The 22,645-nt window shown below is 40.4% G+C and overlaps 1 protein-coding gene across 1 annotated transcript in view; it reads left to right on the top strand.

Annotated features, from left to right (window-relative positions):
- Positions 1-22,645, top strand: part of dnah2 (dynein, axonemal, heavy chain 2) — a 244,229-nt gene that overhangs the window by 119,890 nt on the left and 101,694 nt on the right. Inside the window, exons 8-26 of the mRNA XM_025054624.1 lie at positions 9,634-9,803; positions 10,821-10,888; positions 15,729-15,868; positions 16,800-16,862; positions 16,976-17,140; positions 17,359-17,593; positions 17,735-17,845; positions 17,930-18,168; positions 18,496-18,687; positions 18,973-19,130; positions 19,242-19,329; positions 19,994-20,199; positions 20,327-20,456; positions 20,539-20,736; positions 20,827-21,041; positions 21,139-21,285; positions 21,733-21,889; positions 22,098-22,207; positions 22,474-22,603. Coding sequence (XP_024910392.1) covers positions 16,821-16,862; positions 16,976-17,140; positions 17,359-17,593; positions 17,735-17,845; positions 17,930-18,168; positions 18,496-18,687; positions 18,973-19,130; positions 19,242-19,329; positions 19,994-20,199; positions 20,327-20,456; positions 20,539-20,736; positions 20,827-21,041; positions 21,139-21,285; positions 21,733-21,889; positions 22,098-22,207; positions 22,474-22,603 — 2,523 coding nt within the window. The 5' untranslated portion in view covers positions 9,634-9,803; positions 10,821-10,888; positions 15,729-15,868; positions 16,800-16,820. The remainder of the gene's footprint in view (positions 1-9,633; positions 9,804-10,820; positions 10,889-15,728; positions 15,869-16,799; positions 16,863-16,975; positions 17,141-17,358; positions 17,594-17,734; positions 17,846-17,929; positions 18,169-18,495; positions 18,688-18,972; positions 19,131-19,241; positions 19,330-19,993; positions 20,200-20,326; positions 20,457-20,538; positions 20,737-20,826; positions 21,042-21,138; positions 21,286-21,732; positions 21,890-22,097; positions 22,208-22,473; positions 22,604-22,645) is intronic.

Here is a 22,645-nt window from a genome sequence, read left to right as displayed (position 1 = left end):
AAATATGCGGCTGTAGCTTTAACATTTCCACTCTTCTGACCAACGTCAACCAGACAAACACAGGTGTGACCTGGTAAATCACCTTTGTATGGATCAGTGGGTGGAACTATAACACAGGATATCTCCAGAAAAAAAGATGTTTAAGGTCACAGAGAAGACAGCAGATGGACGTGGTGACCCCTACAGTTGTCAATCATTAAGTTATTCATTAACAGTCGAGGGGTTAAAAGATCATCAACCATAGGCTTTGTCTTTGTATGAATGGACAGGTCTTGATCTGCAGATGAATGTACTGTGGACAGTTCAGGGGAGTCCCCTGTGTGCTGCAGCCATCGATGGGAACTACTGTACTTCTGTATGTGAAGCACTGTTAATTCAGTTAAAAACAGGTGCTCTAAAAAATGTTTTTATAATTTTTTTCATATGTTGTTGCCAACCAGTCAGAGGCTAAGAACCACAATTTCTACTGTGTTGCTCCAAAGAACCACGAGTCCCCATTGAAAATATCTGGTCGATGTTAGCGTAGACTGAATTGAAGTGCCGCTGAAGATATGAATCCTTGCATTGTCCTTATGATACCTGACATACAGTATCAGCAGAATGGCTTGCCATTAGAAAGAAGAAAAAAAAACACTCTCCCACTCCTGTTGTCTTATGTTCATCTTCAAAATTGCATTTTTGCTGTGCATTTTTTACCTGCCATTTTGAGAGTGAATTTGGCAAATCTAAACTACTCAATACTTTATCCCTCCAAGTCATTTGCATCAACGCACATGCTCGTGAGATTGACGTATCATTAAAAAAAAAACACAAACCAAAAAATTTACATAAACGTAAGAGCCGCCTGAAACCGGGCAAAGAGCCGCATGTGGCTACCGAGCCACGGGTTGGCCATGCCTGCCTTAGAAAATACCTCACAAAACAGTGTGGGTTAGGGGCAATATAAGGAAGTCATTATCTTTGTCACTAATTCAAAGGAACTCACCTGTGCAATACTAAACTATTTAGACTATTATATTTGATCAAAATCTCTTAAATCCCTTTATTTTCAAAATAAAATGCCTGTAGGAGTACAACAGTAAAACATGCTCATGTCTAAACTCAAAACAAAGCCATTCACGGTTTAGACATTGTTCTCTTCTCAAAACAACAATGGTTATAATATAAAAATAGGAGAGAACTTATTACTATATAAAGATGCCTGGGTGGAAGTTATGGCAAAGTTGGAGACATTATTTCTTGGTCTTTCATTTTTTTAGGATTGATCCCACTCCATTCACTGACATTTTTAAAAACTCAAATAAACCTAATTTGTAAAAATCTGTAACTGGGTCATGTCCCACTGTTTGAAAATGAGTAGTGATATAAATTTGCTGCAGGCACATTATAAGTGAAAATTTTCTAACTAGAAAATGGCCAAACCCTTTGTGACCTGCAGTGGGAAATTGGTGTGATGTGATTTTGGAAATATTCCAAATCTAAAATGCGTCATTCTTTTTTAAAAAAAAAAAATAATAATAATTTTACAGAAATTAAATAAATCAAGTAAAATAATGACCGCTATTCAGAAGAAAAACCACCTGCAGTGATAATGTCTTTTCTGAATAGAAAAAGAAAGAATACCAAACATTCTTAGACAGATGGTTTGAAGATATAATATTAAAATAAAAGTTTTAACATTAAAAATAAGATTGTTTGAAGATTTTGAAGAAAAGTTTGAAGAAAAATTGCATTTTTTTTAAACTGTCCTGTTTGGCAGAAGTAATAAAATGAAGAAAAACAATGGTTGCTGTTTGACATTGTCGCATCAACAAATCAGGCAACAAGCAACCATTAACAAATGAAAACAAAAAAAAAAAACTGTTTTGTTTTCTGTTTCAAAGTAGGAAATTCCCGAAAAGAGACACACTGATGTATTTTTATCAGTTTCAGCTATGAATTCTATCTAGAACAGTTACTTAAGAACTGCTAAATATTTTTAAATTAAATCACAAATGTGTTTAAATTGTGCATGAAGCTTTTGTAAGCCAAAGACCAACGTTCTTTCTTTCTTTCTTTTTTTTTTTTTTACATCTGTTAAAAAGCAGATTACATGCTGTCACACACCCCTCAGTCCCTCTACACTGCAGGAGGTAGGACTTCTCCTCAAGCTGAAATTTAAGCCAGTGGATGGAGTTGAAGCTTTAATACTTTTCTTTATAAAAGTCCACAATTTATCTTTTAGCATAGTAGGAGTGAGGATACATTTTCACATTGCGTTTGCTAATGCTACTGTAGTAATGAATGTTCGACCTGGTGACAGGGTAAGGAACACGAAGAGGGCTTGGAACTGTTGTTTGTGTTCCCCTCCTTAATATGTGCTGAGTGGTTAAGGAAGCAGACTTTGGTCTGGAAGGTTTCAGGTTTGAGTCCACCAGCTAGTTACCACTGAGGTGCTCTGAGCGTGGCACTGTCCCCACACACTGCTGCCCGGGTTCTTAAAGCTGCCCACTGTTCACTTTGGTGATGGGTTAAAAGCAGAGGTCACATTTGGTTGTGTCACAGTGATGTGTTACAATGACAAGGAGTTCACTTTCACTTTCCTTTGAGCTGAGGACGAGGCTTTGGCAGCCTTCTCTCCTGTACGTCTACTTTTAGTCCTCCATGTTGCCTCTGCTCCAGCCGCCGATGTTCCTTCTGCAAAGTTTCCACTCCGTCTGTGCAAATCAAGTAGGCTTCATGCGGTAATGGGTTGATGAAAGTAATTGTAGCATTGAAAACATGTCCACTCAACACGGGAGTACATGAGCTGTACATGCCTTTGTACAATAATGCAGACCAGATTACGAGCTGCCTCCGACGCAGCGCACTGCATTATGGTCATCTCTGAGGAAGTCTTCAGAAATTGGGTTGGATTTACTTTTGACTGGAAATCAGATAAGACGTCAGTGTAGTGGAAAGTCAGGCAAGACTGCGGAGGAAGTTTACGACAAGTAACATATATCCTTCCTGCTCGGTGAAACTACTGTGACTTCAGTTTTACCCGGAGCCTGAACTCTTTTTGAACCTCGCTCTTTTCTCTATGTATTCGTGTGGATTTCTGTGTCCTCAGCTCCGTCTTCAAGCTGACTACGGGTCACAGGAATGAATCAGTGTAGTGTAAATGACAACAGTGGCTTTAAGATTCCCAGGTGTGTCCAAACAAATGTGTAATATCTGTTTTTATTTCACTGTTAATATTACACATGGTGAGATCCATCATATAGCTGAGTATTTTGGCCTGACTTTACTGCTTGTACAGTGTGTTTGGCAGTGTGTTCTCTTCTAAGTCGTGCATTTGTCATCAGACGTGGACGACCACAGGGATTTCTGTACTATTGAGCCCAGAGATTGAGGTGGACGTTGAGGGGAGAATGATTAAGCCCCGATCTTCAGATCTCAATCATTCCCATCCTTCACCCTCCTTTCACATCGCCCTTCGTCTCCACAGGAGCGCTCTGCTGCACTATTGCTTTTCTTTTTCTGTGGCCAATGTCTTCCCACTGTGTGCTATTCAGACCACTTCTTTTTTTCCCCCTCTCCTCGGCCTCTCTGACCTTTCATTCGCTCTCTTTCTACAGCTCCGTCGTCTCTAACTCCATGCTGCCAGTTCTGAATGTGACCACTGCTTGACATTTAAGGACAATTGCGTTGCGGCACTTATAGATTGCCTCTGCAGTGTTTGAGACTGACGTATTTGTGTAATAGTCTGGTCACTTGTTCCCTCCGACTCAAAACCGTGTTCAAAGGCAACACTATACAAATTGATTGATTTGTATTCAAAATGTTTTATTTCACATTTTTTTGTAGACAGCTGTGGCCTCATCACCTTTAATTAAATATTAAGTCATGCTCACCTTATCTCACATTCATATTAGTTTTTCTTTAAACAACGTTTACCGCCTTCGTTTTAATTAAATTCTCATCTCTCCATTACTCCCTTAAGGCATTGGTTCTCAATGTAAGGGGCGGAACCCCCCAGGGAGCTCAGGGAGGGAGATATTGCAGGGGAGGCACAGTCAAGCAAATCAGTTTCACATTTGGTAATTTCCTCATTTTTCTTCATAGTAAGGGAAGTTGCACTGATGTGAAATGTCATTTACTTTGTTCATTGAGAGTAGCTTTTTTGTAGGATTTACAAAGAGCTCAGTGGAGTTTTGTAAGGAGAACCTGTGAATGTGGTTAGGGTTAGGGTTAGGGAAGTGCAACAATAGTTTTATCTATGAACAGGGGGTGCTGCAGAAAAAGTTTGGGCACCTCTGCCCTTGAGAGCAGATTAGTTTCTGAAATGAAAACATTTGAGTGCACTCGTGTATCAAAGAGGAGTTTTGGAGCTTGCTCAACAAGCCACAATCCTGCCAGGGCTGGGATTTGAACCAGCAATCCCCTGATTTACAGGTCTTTATCCACTTGGCCACAGGCTGTCCTCAGATTGCTGTCAAGATACCGTACCAACAATCCGTCCCTCCTGTGGCAGAAATGGCAACTGTGCGCTGATTCAATACATTTTAGAACAATTGTTTTTACAAACATGGAGGAGAGAGCATGAATCCTGGACAGAGAGGAGCAGAGGTGGGAGGCTGTAGGCAGAAGGAAGAGTGATGACAGTAAAGAAAATAAGCTCTGATTTAGGACGACAAGGAGCAACGAGGTCAGTGTAAAAACTGTTTAAAGATGAAGAGGGAGGAAAGGGGGGAGCAGATGGAGGATTCAAAATTGTTTGGTGATAAATTTTGAAGACAAAGTTGTAAATCTTTGTCGCAGAAGTATGCTTTCTTCTTGGGTTTCATTGTGTTCTCTTTCTGTGGACTCTGAAATGAAGAACTAAACAATAACAAAGAGCTGAGATCGTGTTCTTTCACAAATGGATGTCAGTGGACGGAGCGGACAAAAAAACAGACTTTATCACCAGTGCTGACGGATGGACTAAACATAACGCCTGTTTTTAACCTTACAAATGTTTTATCCCATGATCCTGGGATCAGTGTTTAGCACATAATAACCATCATCATCTAGTTCTAGCACCGTTCTCTATGCTGAACAAATACCCAAAAGAAAAACATGATCTCACTGGAACCGACTACTAGTCAAAATCTTATTTCTTATATGACTTTTTAAATCTTTACTTGCAATCTGAAAAGGTTTCATTAGGATAATTTAATTATTTTAATTATTTTTTTAGTTTTATGTTATTGACAAGGTCTGTTATAAATCTGCTGGGGATTAAAGTGTGTGTGTTTTTAATAGTGTATGGTGGAGTATCAGCTTAGATCACCGATACATTATTTACAGATACGTCTGTTGGTTGTCAATGAGATGGCATGCTACCGGTGCTTTGAGTTTCACAAGTAACTTTAGAGATTTTATCAGCAGAAGGACAGCTATTAATGCTTCGTATCAAGGATAACACTTCAACTTACGATTTCACTCCAACGCCTTTTATTTCTTTCAGAAACACTTTGATGCTTTAGGAACATCTCACACTGTGCTTTTCAAGGCGGACGTCTTTATTCTCTCTCTCTCTCTGACTGCAGTCCAGTCATCCACACTGTTCTTTTCACATTAAGTCTGTGGCGCAACAATTAACAAGGTCAATATCTTTGGTCAATATCCAGCGAGTTCCTCACTGGCTTAAAACCTCTGCCTTGCCCGTAGTGTTGTATCTGCTCCTGGAGCGTGGTTTTTATTGATTTACGGATGCAGTGAGAATATTCTTCCCACTAGTGACAATAAAGTTTAAGTGAAGTCAAGTGTGAGGCCTGCTGTGTGTGGGGAGAACGAGTGGGTTTGTGTGTGTTGGTGTTTTCATCAGTCTCTTCCTGCTGTGTACTGAAACATTTCAAGATTTTGCTTCAGTTTCTGACATCTGAGAACAACTGTATGCCTTTCTGTCTCCCCTCTCTCTCCCTCTATCTGTTTATATTACACCTGGGTGATGAGAATATGCATCGTCTCCCCCGCTTCTTCTGACAACCCCAAATCTATTCATGGCAGACTCGGGGAAAAAGAGCGGGGAGCAGGAGAGTGTGTGGGTTTTTGGAAATGTGTCACTCACTTCACTCCCTTTATTCCAGCCTTCGGAATTAGAATTGACAAAGTTGAGCTCGGTATTACCGTGATCACAGGAGGATTTTGCTGCGGGCAAGATTTCCTTCCCGTCAGCTTAGAGAAGAGCCTTGTGTTTATCCAGCTCACTTAGTGATGTGGTGCCATGATTCATGGTGAGTTAACACAAAACTCACAGAGTTCGACAAAACTTTGACAAACTTAATGAAAACGTATGGTGGAACCTTCCTCCCGCGTTTACTTTCCCTTCCTGTGTACATTCATTCTCTCTGCTGGATTTTTTCCCCTCCCTTCCTTCTTACATATCCTTTCGTCCTTTTCATCCTTCCCTCCTTCTTTTGTGCCAGTACTCTCCTTTCATAGCTGAGACTCCCGCCTTTACTCTGTCTTTCTATAGCGGCCCTTTTTAGATAATCAGAAGACGGGCTGTAATGAGCTGCAGGAGCTGTTGATGGCGTCCTCCGTGTCAGAACCTCATCTTCTTGTGCCTCGCCGCCTTCATTGTTAACAGCCTCAGCTCGCCCGCTCTGTGGAGTGGCCGCTCTCTACAGTTCTACAAGTGTCAGCTGTTACTCCATCAAACCGTTGTTCTCCTTCTCCGTGTCTCCTTTCTATCTCTCTTTCTCCTTCTCCCACTTGCACGCCGTCCCTCTTGTCTAGCTTTGTGCCTGAGTCCCACCGCCCACTCACAGTCCACCAGTGGCCCATGTTTGATTGACTCTAATGGCTAAAATGGCCACCTGGGTTGAGGCGATGCCACAGCGCTGCTGTAATTTTTATTTAAGTTTTCCAGCAGCTTGGTCTGAGACAGGACTGTTGATTGAATGTTTGTCCAACTCACTTGTGTAAATGTATTGAAATGCATCTTGCTTGAAACCTCAGAGCCTTTTTATAATCTATTGCTGTCAGGTGTCAAGTGAGTTACACCCAGTTGGCTCATCCGTTCTGATTTTCTCCTCCTTGGCAGACGTCTTTCTCTGTATGCATCTCAGGTTGTAGAGGTCTGCACCTGCAGGACTCCTCTGATCTCTGTTCTGCCTTATTGGGACCACACTGGGGCGCTGCTTCGCCCGGCTTTGGCCTCGAGCTTTGAGATGCACTTTGATTCTTCCGTCTAGGCCTCTATCGCCAAAGGCATCTTCAAACAAGGCATCAAAAAAAAAAAAAAATCAGCTTTTACCTTTTTTCTTGTACGCCTCTGCCACGGCCGACCTCTGTGTAAACTGTTCAGTCACAGGGGAGACCAAACCACTTCTTCACCCAAGTGACAGACAACTGACGGGTCAGTGATTTTAACTGACCAGTACATATTATTGTTCAGTTGTTTGTTAAGCGTAACACACCGTAACTGAAACACATGGGACTGCGGGCCCAGCCACAGAACCACAGGTGACAATTTAATAGCAGAGATAAAAGTGGTTGTCTTGACCGCCACCTTGTGGAGGGGGTTGTGGCTTCGAGCTCTTCATGTAAAATGAAATTAAAGATATTGTGATAATTTACAGCGCTCATCCTTTTGTTCAAAATAAGAATAATGAACAAATAACAAAAGAGAACATTTTGGTTATTAATAGGAAAGGTTGGAATTAAACCAGTGAGTCTTTTATATTATCTTACATTATATTGTACTGTTTGGTATTTTTTTTGTACCTTGAACTTTTTATTATTCTTATGTGGGAGGATTTTCTAAATATTTGCACAGAGTCTGAGCAGGCTTAATCAGATTTATTACAGGGTAGCTGTGTGGATTAATCACGATTAATCGAGGTAAATCAGCGCTCCTAGATGTGACATTTGTTCCTGCATTGCTGGAACAGAAAAACAAACAACAGCAGACAGATATGGGTGTTGCACACCTGCTTTTATTTGACTAATCCAAATGATAGAGTCAGGATGTCAAGAACAATATGCAAAAGTCTAACTCAAACTCATTTCATTTGAGTTGAGTCGGTGGATTTCAGTCATAACTGTGCATCTCGATGGTGGCTCGTACAATGTTGCTTTCAAATTCCTTCCAGATCCAGCTACGAAAAGTGCAAATGGGATGCAGACAGAAAGGAAAACAGTAACACGTTCAGTGTTTTTCTGCTCTTCTTACGATGTATTTTTTCACACATCATGCCAACGCTTTGCCTCTTCCATCACGCCTCTTTCTTGTACAGCGGCGACCGTTTGACAACCTTAGTATGTATTTGTGTTTATATGTATTTTCTAAGCAGTTGTTATGATATTGTGTAGTTAGTTAACCTTTATGCCAATATAGCCACCAGTGGTGCAAAGCTATTTGTTTGACTTGTTATTTTTACAAGTGTTTCTGTTGCTCAAGTGTCATTTGGTGTTGACAAAGTAGCAGGTAATACTAGATGAATATTTGATTGATTCGTCGTGCTCAGATAAAAATGTTTGCATCCTGTATCGACCCACTGTTCACCACCAGCTCCTTCATGCTCATCAGGATGATTTGCAGACGGTTCTTATGCCCACAGAGGCCACACTCTGAGTTTTTATGGTTTGCTGCCTCTCAGACACACCTCTCTGTAACTAGGGAAATGCCACTGTTGTACATCAAACATTCTGTTTGTTTGGAAAAGTTGATATTTATTCTCTTTCCTGTGATTCATTTTCAGCCCTCCATGTCTTTGTCACGTTCCTTAGATCCACTGATTACAGCGTTTTGTGTACAAGCAGCACATATGCAAAAGTACAAACAAATTACCCGGGTGTCATTCACCACTATATTTTATTTTACATGAATTACATTGGTTTTTATGAGTGGAGAATCCTACAGAGCCAGCATGGCTTCTCCATGTTTCTACCTCATTAAGCATAGATGAAGTCAAAGCCAGAACCTAATTAAGATAAACCACAACATGTGCTAACACACAGTCAAATCATAAGGAGAGAGAAAAACATCTGAAACTTAAAAAAATACATTTAAGGCTGACAACAATAAAACCCAGCAACATAGTTCACTTCTAATGGTCACACTGCCCCCTATTGTCCTCAAGTTGTTAAATCCATCATGGGTGAACATGACCTTTTCACACAGCCTCTTCTCACAGCATCCTACTGGACTCTGCTACAGATGTGATGAACTACTGTCTGCTGCTCTAACGACTCTGACCTTAAAGTCAGGGCCTGTGATATTGCAGTTTTAACACAGAGCTGTGACAGTTAAGGCAGACTGAACGATACTGTAGAGACCCTCGTCCAGGTGTGATCCCTGTGGCAGTCAGTGGGCGAAAACAAAGGCACGTGTAATGTATCCTTGTCAGTGATCAGTTCCAGAGCAAAGATAGGCATTAGAGGAGGACGGAGGCCATTACCCAGCGTGTCGGACTAAAGGCCAATTAGACCAGTGGCTAATGACAATCTAACAAGTGCCCGAGACTGAACAGTACTTATAGTCTTTGTTGAAATGTCCACCTCTCCATTTGCTCTTTTTTTTTATTGTCCCCTCTTCACAGGAACCATTCCACTCGCCCTCTGAGTGTTGACTTGCACTTCAAAGGTAGTCTGTTAAAAATCATCTTCTTCCTCCTCCCCCAGGTGAGCAGGATTCTGCTGAGTCTGTGCTCGCTAAAGCTTGAAGAGGATTCATGGGATGCACTCCTGCACCTCATTGTAGGGGCTGTCGACTGCGGGGGCCAACGGTGGCTCGGAGGGACGTTTCCTAATCACATACATCAATGCCTGCTTCGCCGAGGCTTTTTTTGCAAGTGAGAGAGCAGACACTGAGACAGCCACACATGTATTTTTAAAGCAGAGACATTATATATTCAATTATAGAGCCAGTACAACTAGTCATTCCCTTCATACTGAGATAAATAAATAGTCAAATAAATTCCCCCAATAATGTAAAACATACATGTATTTCAGTCTAAATGTAAACCTTCTTGTGACACAAACACTCACTGTTGTCTGGAAAAGCGCACTGCGGCTGCACATAAATGACAGAGGCCACTTCAGCTCCCTGCTGAAAATCGCTGATGAAGGTTGCGGAGTGCTAGCACCACCACGTGGACACTCAGATCAGATTAGTCAGAAAAATACAAACACAGTAGCAATCTGATGAACACTGACAGGAACACTAAGTTCTTTCTTCTTCTTTTTTTTCAATTTAATTCCCGACACAAATTCACTCAGGCACCCGCATCCACTAACATCATTTCTAACCAAACCCTCTCAAAAGATTTAAGCTGGTGGAGGAGTAAGAAGACAACAGTTCAGTTCTGTAGAGGGACACAAGATAAAATGTTGTCTGGGTTATATGTCTGAGAATACTCCAATATGTAGACTAGTGCTTACTCAAAAATTTTTTTTTTTTTTTTTTTTTTTTTTGACACAGTAGAGTTGCAGAATTTACCCAGTTTGTGTTTTAAAAGAAAAATAAATATGCTCACCTTCAGGTAAATGGTACTGTAGGCTCTGTGTCTTGCTGAGTACAGTACAGTAGTGTGTTGTAATACTGGAAGGATGACTAAAATAATAAATATAATCATCGTTATAAATGTAGGTTGAATGAATCACATACATGAACTGTCAACAGTCTCTGAGAGAATCAGACCAAATTAATGTGTGCGCTGTTGCTCTATTTTTTTTTCCTACCATAAGAACGAATGAACAGTGTGCGATTCCAGGAAGGCCAGATAAAGTTAGAGTGTTAAGTGAATTTTAAGCCCTGTGCAGGCTAAGTGAGTGAATACCGCTAACTGTTTGTGTCTTCATTTGTTCAGGATTGAGCTGGAGGAGGATGAGTGCAGCTGCCAACCTTCTCAGTCCATCTGAAAGGTCCGCCGAAAAGGTCATACACATAAATTGCTCGTACTTTTTCATCGTCTTTCAACTATGTTATTAAATGTGGGCAGTAATTAGAGCTGACCATACATAGGTTTTAAAGGATTTAATGCTATTATTTTTAACCATATTAGTCCCAAATTTCAGATCATGTCAGCTTACTTTCACTGGCCAACCGTGGGTGCTCTAGAGTCTATTACCATCCATTCTTTCCCTGAATCACAGTGTCTGAGCTTAAGCTCTCACTCCTTACTCTAATGCACTTCTTTACTCGACGCCTGCCTTTTGTCTCACTTCATAAAGTGAGGAGACGGACTAAAATACAGAAGGGCTGCTTGGATCAATAACACTGAGACAAGGGCTGTGTGAAGAATGACTAGACCTGAATCAAACCAGACAGAAGGAGTACGCTGAGTCAGGAATAGCTGTTCTAAAAAGGAGCAGCAACACAAATACGGCGCATCGATCAGCTCTCATCTTTTGCTCCTTCCTGTCACTCCATCAGCTGTTAAACAGGCTCCGCGTTTCCTCTTTTTTTTTTTTCATCAGTTTGTTGCTCTATTTATGTGATCAGAAGAATAATTCAAAGTTGAGGAGCATAAGGTATTTTGTGTTAGTGTTCCTTTTAAATTAGGATCTCAATATATACAGAGTTTCTTTGAGTTTTTGTAATTGAAATACGTATATGGAAAGGCAGTAGGATTATTTGGCCGTGGTTGGTAATGCAGTTTGTACTGTGTGATTTCAGTTTGAGGTCTCTTTACACGCATACATATGGACGCGCACACACACACACACACATAATGATGGGGCTCTGGCAGAGTTCCAACTGTAATTCTGTCCAAAGGCTCTATTCTGCCTTCATTATTACTGGAGCTCCCTTTACAACAGTGAGAGAACACAGGCTGCTGTCAGCTCAGGTCAAGGGTTTAGAAAAGATTCTGGCTACCATTGTGTATGTGTGTGTGTGAGTCTTTGTGTTAATGTTGTGTGCTTGTTGTGCGTCCAGCAGGAGGTAGTCAGGCCATATCCTGTTTATCCTGTTAACGTGTGAGTCTGTCCACATTGTTATCTGTGAATAAGGGCACGTTTTGTGTTGTTTTTGCTAGACTGTCGAGCAGACTTTGAACAAAACATGTCGGATGACTAAAGCTGCAGCACATGTTTGTTTTCAAAAGGAGCAGATGAGTCTGTCAAATTGGTCCCTCAATTGATAAATCAGTGGTTTCCAACTTTTTCACTGGTATGGGACCTCATTTTGACATCACAAATTTCTCGGCACCCCAGTCACATGATCGTAGTTAATCAAGATGTAAAAAGAACAATCATTAGTTGTATTGTTGTACTTTTTTAATTATAAGACATTTCAAGAGACCGCATTTGATTTCCAAGCAACTTCACCATGGGTTACGACCGTAAGGTTGAAAAAACAACGCATTAGAACAGAACATTAATAAGAAACATAATTGTAAAATATTTATACTAACTTGCAAAAAAATGGTTGTATATTGACAACATGATCAAAAGTTACACTAACAAATTGTAAAACGTATTGAACAAAATGTGTTATGATTTATCTGGCTTTGAATATTATATAAAGTTTTTTTCAGTTTAAATGATAAAAAAGAAGTCCTCCACAGTCGGCTTCACATTTGTTTTATTTTTATTATATATTTTTATTTTACAAAAGATTGCATCGTTGCATTCATGCTCATTCCATTGTTTCACCATGTGGGTTCCGTGCTTTGTCCGATTGTGGGTCGATGTTTCTTTTTGTCCGAGCACAGGAGTACACAAATCTATTCACACTGTTGTCTGTATCTCGGTGGAGAGGACAAATCATTAAGGGGGTCAAGCAGTTTTTAACAACGGTGTGTTCTGCTCTCAGAGAGCTTTCTGGTTGTAATGTTGCACGTCCGTTACAGCTGCAGCCTCCAGTTGAGTGCCTCCTTTTTTACTGACCACTTGTAAACTGGGTCCTTTCTCTGTGTCGCTTATAAAATGTATTTCCCTCCGTGGCTCGCATCCATCCCTGCGTGTTTTTTCATTGTGCTAAGCAACGTCGTATATCTCGGGCCTAATCTTGTACAGGCAGCAACAACAGCCCATTATTGTTTCACCCTCCATCCTTCCAACCGAATGCTGTTCTCCTGATTGGCATGGCAGCCAGACATTATTCCTGAGCTCAGAGACTCACAATTTAATTTTGTCCTGCCTGTTTCTTCTTCTCTGTCCATTTCTTATGGTTGTATGGGCTTCACCACTGGACACTGAAGCTGTTCAACAAACAGAAAGTCCTCTCAGTCCACATCATTTTTGTTTTGTTTTTTAGTTATAGCCGATTTTGTTCATCAGAAATGATTTTGTAACATGAAATTGCATGTAAGTCTTTGTTTCTTTATTTGGTAAAAGTTACTGCATATATGTCCTTCGTAGCTATAAAGAAAAACTCCCTGCATACAAACAGAGCATGTCATCAAGGTGATTTAAAGGATATTTTTTATGCTAATATGAATTTCCCCAAGCTATAGGAGAAGACAGAGGGAAGGAGGGAGCAACTGGAGGTAAAATGTTCAAACAAATGAATTCTAATGAAGCTTCACAGACGAGACGTTTGGAGCCGGTCAGCTTTGTGGGGGAGACGGCCTGGACTTCCCCACCAGAAAGGACTGAGTCAAACTGAGAGTGTAGAAGGAGAAAAAAAAAACAAGAGAAGGAGCCTGAAGAAAGTGAGGTGGTAGAAAGAACGTTAGGGTAAGAGAGTAATGGGAGAGGGGGGGTGTCTTGGTTCAAGGTTGTGTTCAGACATAAGTTGTGGATTGTCCCCCTGAAAACCCGCACACAGACTTCCTCAGGGTTTAGAAGATTCTTTATCAGACCCAGCCCTCAGCATGTTGTGGGCGTTCATATACACCATGGATCTGTAGTCCTGTGCTACATGGAGGGGAAACTGAAGGGGGGCCTGGGGAGGGCTCAAAGCCCGATGCTACATTCATGCATTCAAATGGACCAGCGTGAGCTGCAGCTAAAATATCTTAGCATGGACAAAGGAAAGACAGAAAACAAAATTCAGTTTGAATGAAAAAAGAAACATTTATTGAATATAATGTGAAAAATATTGTTATAATTTGTATAATTTTGTCAGCATATTGATTAAGAGCTTTCCTGGAGAGTCCCCTTGTGATTGTGGTTTAAAGCAGTGTTTCCCAACTTCTTTTCAGCCACGGCACATATATGTCACCAGGAAAAAACACACGGCACAACACCATACAAAAAGTATATGTAATGAAATATAAGAATATTCTGGTTTAAATTTACTAAAACTGTACTCCTGTTTAGTTAAAGAAAATGCTGATATACTGACAGGAATTGAAGAAAGACACTCACAAAGGTCTTGTCACGCATTGATGAATTGAAGAAAGACATTTGCAATGAATAAATAATAGTTTTGGGACCAATTAAGTTTAATTGGATAATTTTCCATGGCACACCTAATGATCTGTCACGGCACACCAGTGTGCCACAGCACAGTGGTTGGGAATCACTGATTTAATGAACCAACCAGTTGGAGCAGCATGTCCTTGTGCCAGGTCTCTCAGTTAATAACCTACTTTTGTCATAAACCCAAGAAAGCTGGTGTCCACTTGTTCAGCACTGCAGTTCCTAAAATAATGTCCTACTCCAGCTACAACTATACCTTTAAAATGGTCTCAGTTTACAGTAGATGTTGCTGTTGACCTCTGAGGGCACGGTAAACAGAGAGACTGTGTAGAGAATGCTCTCCCAGAGGGTCAGACGTAAGACTCAGCCTTTCAACAGGACAAGAAATGCTGTTTTTATGGACTGTTGGTTCTGGTCCAGCTTACAATTCTTCCTCAGTGCTAAAACACAGTTAACACAGCTCCAGCTGCTGTTTTACGGTGTCTGCCAAAGGGCTATGTTTTATTAGATGCTTGTTTAACAGAAGGGACGGAGAGACGTACTCCTCAACTGTTTAGAAAAACAACACCGTTCCACAGAGATGTGAGATCAGTGACTTTTCCCACCTCCTCAGTCTGGGACAGGATCTTGTTTTTAACACGGCTGGTAAACAAAATGCGCCGCTGCCGTCTGTTGCCCTTGCATTATCTGTTTTTCCCTTGCTTTTGGTTTTCTTCACTCATCAAGGCACGTATCGCCTCGTCCCCTCTGTCCTCTATGTTGACATGCTCTTTATTAGCATTGATTTGTTGAGATTGGACTGGAAACGTACATCCTTTTCATAGCAACATAACGCATAGGTGTTAGGACAATTGTGTGTCTTTTAATTGTTGTAAAGTTTGACAGTGCACATGCTTTTCCTGCATTCCTGTGCTGCACTGAAGTGTTTGTGCCACTGGGTGGTGACCCAGGTCTCTAACTTTGTGGTAAAGTCCAGACGAAAGGCCATGTAAGTAAAAAACAACAACAACAACAACAAAACAAAATATGGGAGATTTTAATTGAGTGGGAGAATGTAGGTCACAAAGTGGTACATTTTCATGAGCCTTGTGTAAACTGTGTCTTCTCTAGAAGGCGCCAAACAGCATGAGTGCATAGTAGCACAACAGGGCTTACTTTTCTCAGTCACTGGATGTAAGTTACGTCAGATAAAGTGCATGTACAACCGCGGAAAAACAAATTGCATACCACAAAATAATTAACTCTGAATAATGTATTTAAAAGTTATTTTTTACATTTCTAAAGCCACGAGATATTTGTTTTGTTTTCCTTTTCTTGCTAAAATTTAATTATTTAAAATGTACAAATTTAAATTTATTTTCGGCAAATATTTAGTTAACAGCGTAAATACTCGTTTTCTTTCACAGTGAGTTCACACTGTCGGTGCCAGAGCAACCCCAACCACGTGACTTTCTCCTCGCGTTACTCCGCGCAACCCAATGTTTCCATGGTGACGCGCAACGCTCAACAGAGCTTTGACTTCATGGAAGAAAACAGTGCATAAGAGGTGAGTGTAAAACGGCGTGAAGTGTGCAGCATGAAAACATGTTTTCATACGTAAGTTAGTTTGGTGACGTCAACGTGTTAATCACGAAGGTGGGTAGTTTAAAGTGAACGCACCTGCGCTTTAGGGGCGCTTGAATTTCCTGGAATGAAAACGAAATCAAAACGTTAATACATCTCAAACCGTTAACAGACCCCCTCCCTGCCTGCTTTTTGTGTAGACATTTGTAGATTTCCTTTAGATAAACTACTATTATTTGTGTTTAATAATATTTTGAGTACTTTTGAGTATTTAAAGTGACTACTATTATTTGTGTTTAATAATATTATAATAATAATATTGAGTACTTTTGAGTATTTAAAGTAATTGAATATTGTACTTCCACAAAGCCATGCAATGAAAATTAGCAAAACCAGGTAAGATATGTTTATTATAAGCCGTGCAAGTCCGACTGTCTTGTTTTAAAGAAAAATTCAATACAACAGATAATTGACAATTTAACACCCACAATATTAACTTTATTATTTTGAATTTGAGCTAAAAAATAATAGAGCAAAAGCTTCAAACTGTATCCAGGCAGCAGAAATAAAGCTTTGACATCAGATTTGTTGCAGTGTGGGCTCTGACAGCACAGCAGCATGTATTATGGAAAAAAAGAAATCACACCATCTGTGAAAAATACATCTGGCTACATGTCAACAACTTGGTTTCAGAACTGATGGAGCAACTTTAAGTGAATTTCAAAATAAAGTATTTGAACACAGGGACTTTTGATAAAATAGTAGCTTTCACCAAGTGACGTTTTAAAATTAATATGAGCTAATGACAAATTCACTTTATTATCAGGTAAGATGCACATCAAACTTTCACAGTTCAGACCATTGTTCTTTCACATTTTCTAACTTTGGTGTATTTTTTGTTTGTCCTTTCTCAGACAAAGAAGCTCTAAGGAATTATGGAAGAAGTGGACGAAGACTACTTGAGGACTACTCGCCTGGTTAGCCGTAATCACTGGTCTACATTTTATTGTTTTATTGTGTGGTATATGCAGACAATTCACCGAAAATCTTTTTCTCTCTCTCTCTTTTTCTTCCCATCGTCCTCTGAAAGTCCTTTGTTCGTTGTGTGGCAATTTCTGGTGTAACAGAGGAATTGTGGACAAAGGAGAATGAGAGAGATTTGGACCAATTTATCTTGGACACGTCCATCACAACTGTGGTCATCTACAAGGACACCTGTGGAAAGCTCCATGTGGAGTACTCTATGCCTTTACCAGTATGACACTCTCTTTATTTTTACATCATTTTCTATGTGATGTTTGTGAAGTGTAAAGTTATAAAACATCTTACAACAACATTTCACATAAATATTACATAGGAGATGTTTTGTGCGCTAAGGTGCTTTTCTGTCCTTCTTATTACTTCACATTTTTTGTCGTATTCTTTCTCTCTTTTTTTTTTGTCCCTGCCTTCATAAAAAATGTATTTTTGCAGGGACAGGTGGTGGAGCAGCTGTCCTATTTTAGCCGCATCCCAGGAGCCATAATCACAGCAGAGATGTTTGATGTGGCCGTACAGTTTGGCACGGTGCGAGGCGACCCCACCCAGAGACTGCTGCATGACATGACCTGTTTGCACGCACCCCCTGTTGCCTTGAGCAATTACAGAGAGAGGAGCATCAAGCACAACTACAGCAACAACATGCACAGCTACCTCGCCAGCCTGACAGGTGGGCTCAACTCTGAAGGAAAGAGTTACATTATGTTGGTTTGGAAAATAAATAAAAACACACACACAAAAAATTCATCAACCAATATATGTAATGAAGTATTCTTAGATGTCACTGATTTTTTTTTTTTTTTCAAAACAGATGATGTGTATAGAAAGGTTGGGAAAACAGTGCTTTACATCCCACTGGAGGGTCTACAGTGCAGCCCTGAAGAGGCAAGCCAGGACAAAGAGCTGGTTCAGAGAATGGAGTGTAAGCCTTTACCAAGTGTCCTTTCTTCCATCCGTCCCTACGTCCTGGATCTTCTCTCACAATCCCTTCTTTTGTCTGTCTCAGCTGTTGTCATCTACTGGACGGACCAGATCAAGGACGTTCTGCATGGTCAGGAGATAATGAAGGTGTGGGACAGCTGTGGTCCTCTGCAGGAGATAGAATTCTGGAAAAGTCGCTGTGTTAAGCTGCGGGACATCACGCAGCAGCTGCAGAAGCCAGGGGTCAGACACATCCAGAGTATCTTGGAGCTCTGCAAATCCCTGTATGTGCAGCGCTTCTGCAAACTGTCAAAGGAGATACAGGTACTAGAAGCTTCTGATATGTAGTGATGCAAGCAGATTGCAGTATACGGAGGTGAATTCGAAAGCATTGTTGTGAATTTTGGAATATTCAAATGAATTATTTGTGAAATGAAATGACAAATCCATTTAGCAGGAAGATAATCAAACAATTAATTAGTGATGGCAGATATTCATTTGTAACTCCTGATCACACCATCACTGGAGTTTGTCGACACATCATCATTTCAATTTCTACCCTTCAAGCAGAATAACAAGCAGTGCTCATTTATATACATTGATTTAATAATACCTCAGTTCAACCAAAATGCTTCTATCCTTAATTCCCAGGACTGCTCAGTTCAGGCCCAGTCAAATCTATCCTTCCTGTCCATACTGAGGGAGCCATGTGAGGAGCTGAACAAGCTCCAACCCAGTGAAGTGGCTCCGAAGATGCAGCACATCATCAACCTCATTCGCATCATTTGGACCAACTCTGGCTTCTACAACACCAGTGAGAAGATTACTGGCCTCTTCAGCAAGGTTTGTACCGTGTTCAAGTGATTAAAGTGTTCTCACCTCTCAAATGAAAACACTTCCGCTCATGTCCCTGTCTATATAATAGTATCAAACGATCATTTGAACGTTTATGTCCCTTCCACAAGTGGTGTTCATTATTGGCTACCTTTGTGTTACACAATGTCAGTGTCTCTAATGTTAGTGTCTTTAATATCAGTGTCTCCAATGTCAATGTCTCCAATGTTATTGTCCCCACAACTTGTTTTCCAGACACATTCTAACAAGTGTTTGTTTTCTGCTGTGTGGTAGATGAGTAATGAGATCATACGTCTGTGTTGCCAAAGCATCTCTGTGGACAGGATCTTTGAAGGCTATGTGATATCCAGCAAACAAAACCTCAGTGACTGCATCCAGTGCTGTCAGTCGTGGAAGGACATTTATTTGCATACTTCACAGATTCACAACAAGTGGGTGAAATCTCAGCCCTCCACATTCTCATGTTTTTATAGACACCACCTGTGGCATTAATGTTTTTTTTTTAATATGCTCTCTCTCTCTCTCTCTGCTTCTCTTTTGAGGTTTTCTGTAAAAAGCTGGGACCTGGATCACACCAGCTTCTTTGTCATGATTGATGCTTTCATTCAGAGGTTCAGAGAACTGATGGAGGTAGATTAAATAATTTCTTGGCCGTTTGGATCACATTTTACTGTTATGTCCTCCCTATCTTGGCCGTTTGGATCACATTTTACTGTGTCCTCCCTACGTGTAAAATACCAGCAGCAGGACAACACACTCACTCACAATCACAGTATTACTAAAGTGATACTAAATTGTGGGTTGAATAGACTGAAGAGTAAAGGAAAAGGACACAATAAAAAATTAGGTATTGAAAATCTCAAAATAATTTATAATACATGCTTAGGTATTTAAATACTAAACTACTATACTCTAATATTTTTATTTTTGTCAAATAATTGACATTATATCCTTAAAATTGACCGAGTTTGTAGTTTTTGTTTTGGATGCTAATCAATTCATGAGACCTTCACAGGTTCCTCATTCTGTCAGTTATCTATCTTTGACAGCACTGTTGCATAAATTGTATGATACACTGTTTTATCCGGGATGCACCTTGTCAGTTGGCGGAGTCGTGCAGGACATTTCTTTTACTGACTCCACTTTCCAAACGACAGTACATTGGGGCAGTGGCTGTACCACCAACCAGCAGCTTAATTTCAGTGTCCTTCGGTCTTTGTTCCCACATTTCTCATATCTTTCATTTCCATTGCAGTTGTTCTTCAACAGACTTTCTTACTCCCCCGTTTGTTAGGTTTGTGACAGCCAACGTCAGTTTGCTCGCTGGGAGGATGGTAAACAGAGGCCTCTGCCGTGTTTCGGTGGTTGTCAGGAACCAGAATTCATCAGGTCCCTGCTGGAGATTGAGGACAATTTTGGCTGCGGCCTTCAGAAACTGCACACTGTTGATGCAGGCATTCTTGATGTCCAGGACACGGCGTGGTGCAGTGAATTTATCAGGTAGTCTAGGTCATCTGTTCTGTAACCATCAATGGGTTTGTTTACTTTGAACCCTCCTTTTCAAAACTAGATGAAATTTTCAAAACATCTAACCTAATCTCAGTATGATTTCTTGTGTGTACTGCAGGTTTAATGCTCTGATAAAAGAACTGGAGATGAGGATGCAGAACCTGATCAATTCAGTCTTCAAAATGGTAAAGACTGTGGAGGAAGGAGTTCGACTTCTGGACGTTTTTAGACCAATGTCCACTCAGGAGGTCTCTCATACACACAAACATGCTTTGAACACCTCAGTATTGCTTTATTTGTGAATTTGTCCTTGACTTGTCCTCCGTGCAGTCTTCTCAGTCGCGGGTCTTTAAAAGTACCACAGAGGAAAAGGCTGAAGAAATCTACACCATTTTCAACACGGAACTCAAATTAGTGAACAATGAGCTGAACCAACAGACCAAATGTTTCCCAGATGATTTGCCCCTATTAGCAGGACAGGCCCACTGGGTGATGGCCCTCAGACATCGCATTGAGAGACAGATGGAGGTGAGTCCCTCAATATATTATACAGTATTTAGAATAGACAGAACTTTATATCTGGACTTTCATACAATATCCTCTTCTTTGGTGCTACAGGTGCTGCAGAAGGCCCACTTTTTGCCTGAGTCCTACAGTCACAAACAGGTCATCATCGGCTATAAACAAACAGTCCATGTTCTGGATGAGAGGCTGAGAAAGTACTTCAGTGAGTGGAACCACAAGCTGGATGGACAGTACCTCAAGGCACTGGAGCAGCCACTGTTGGTCCGCAACAGAGACAGCCCTGCCAAGCTGGACGTGAACTTTGACAGGTGGGTTACACACATTCATAACAAGAAACTCAAATAATTATGTAGTTTTTCATCTTATAGAATAAGCATCTAAGCCTATATAATGTTTTTGTTTTAGCAATCTCTCAAACCTGTTTGCCGAGATCCACTACTGGGACCGTCTCCAGTTTGAGATCCCGCAGAGTGTGTCTGACCTTTACCAGGACAGGGAAGAGTTCAGAGCCCTCCGGGAGAAGGCCCTGCTACTGGTCAGGAGCTATAACAGGTACGACATGCACACAAACACACACACACACACATACAAGTAGGCTGGAGAAAAAGTCCTGAAGAAAAGCTTTCAATATAGGTTTTGTAGTTTTGTACAATCCTCAGAAAATTCTGTTTTGCAAACATTTGGACAATCAAAATCATTCTGCCTTCCTTATGGGTGTTTGGCTCAATGTTTCTTCTTCCCTTCTGCTATGAGCTTGTCTCTTTTTTTTTTTTTTTTTTTTAATCTTCATACGCTACTGTTTCCGCATATCTAACTCTGAAAGCAGTAGAAAGACAATACAATACAAAGCCTAAAGTCTTCTGTATATCATAGAAAAGCCCAGGCTACTTTCTTTTATTTTCCATGATGCTGAGACAAAGCAATAAAAAACAGAAGTACACTTCTACAGTCATGTAAATGTTGTAAGCGGTGTTCTCTGTGTGTGTGCCTGTGATACAGAATCATTGGAATGTTGTCGCCTGATGAGCTGGGGTTGTTTCGGGAGCGATTACGTTTGCTGGATAAGAAGGTTCAGCCTGGACTGACCAAGGTTCTGTGGTCGTCTAAGGGACCGTCAAACCTCTTTGTCCGCGACTGTCTCCTGCATGTTGACAAGGTTCGAACACAAACTTAATTACAAAAAGGAGATAGATGTTGGTGCATTCATTTATTTTTTTTTCATAAACTAGTTTTACTTATAATAATGTGAAAGAGAGCTTTTCTCTACTACAGTATTTCTGGGATCATCTGAAGTAGTCCTTCAGATATTCTGAGCATCCTCACTCAACTTAACAAGCTCTTTTCTGTTCTTCTGTATTCTCTAGGTCCAACTAATTGTTGATGATTTCAAAGCATCTAATCTTTCCATCTCCAAACTGTGTCAGCAAATCAGTGAAACTTTATTGGTGAGACTGGATGGAAAGACTGTGTACAGGTAAAATGATGACCAGATTCTTTTTTTTGAAAGAAACAAATCATTAAATAATGTTCATTCTATTCTTCATTTGTTTACCTTATTTACTACATGTAACTATAACCCAATTTAGATTAAAACAAACATGCAGTTGGATTAAACTGAGCAGTTATTTGATCCATAAATGTCAGCTAGCATTTGTGTTTTTCTGAAACAACTTTAACGGCCTGCAGACTTCACTGAGTCTCATTGGCTTCTGTTTTATGTCATTGGTGTTTGTTTTTTAGGAACCAGCAGTTTGATGATGACGTGAAGGCTCAACAGCAGAGCCAACTTCAAATACTCCTCTCAGCTCACCAAAGTATTATTAGCATCATGACCAGTGTCTACAACATCTTTTCTACTGATGGACCAGTGGTATGTGCATTGTGTTTATAACCTTTCCCAAAATGTGATTCA

This window comes from Cynoglossus semilaevis, chromosome 1 (assembly GCF_000523025.1).
Source record: "Cynoglossus semilaevis isolate Cse_v1.0 chromosome 1, Cse_v1.0, whole genome shotgun sequence".
Taxonomy (NCBI): Eukaryota; Metazoa; Chordata; class Actinopteri; order Pleuronectiformes; family Cynoglossidae; genus Cynoglossus; species Cynoglossus semilaevis.
Note: the sequence above shows the minus strand (reverse complement) of the source record. Positions and strands in the feature narration are given on the sequence as shown.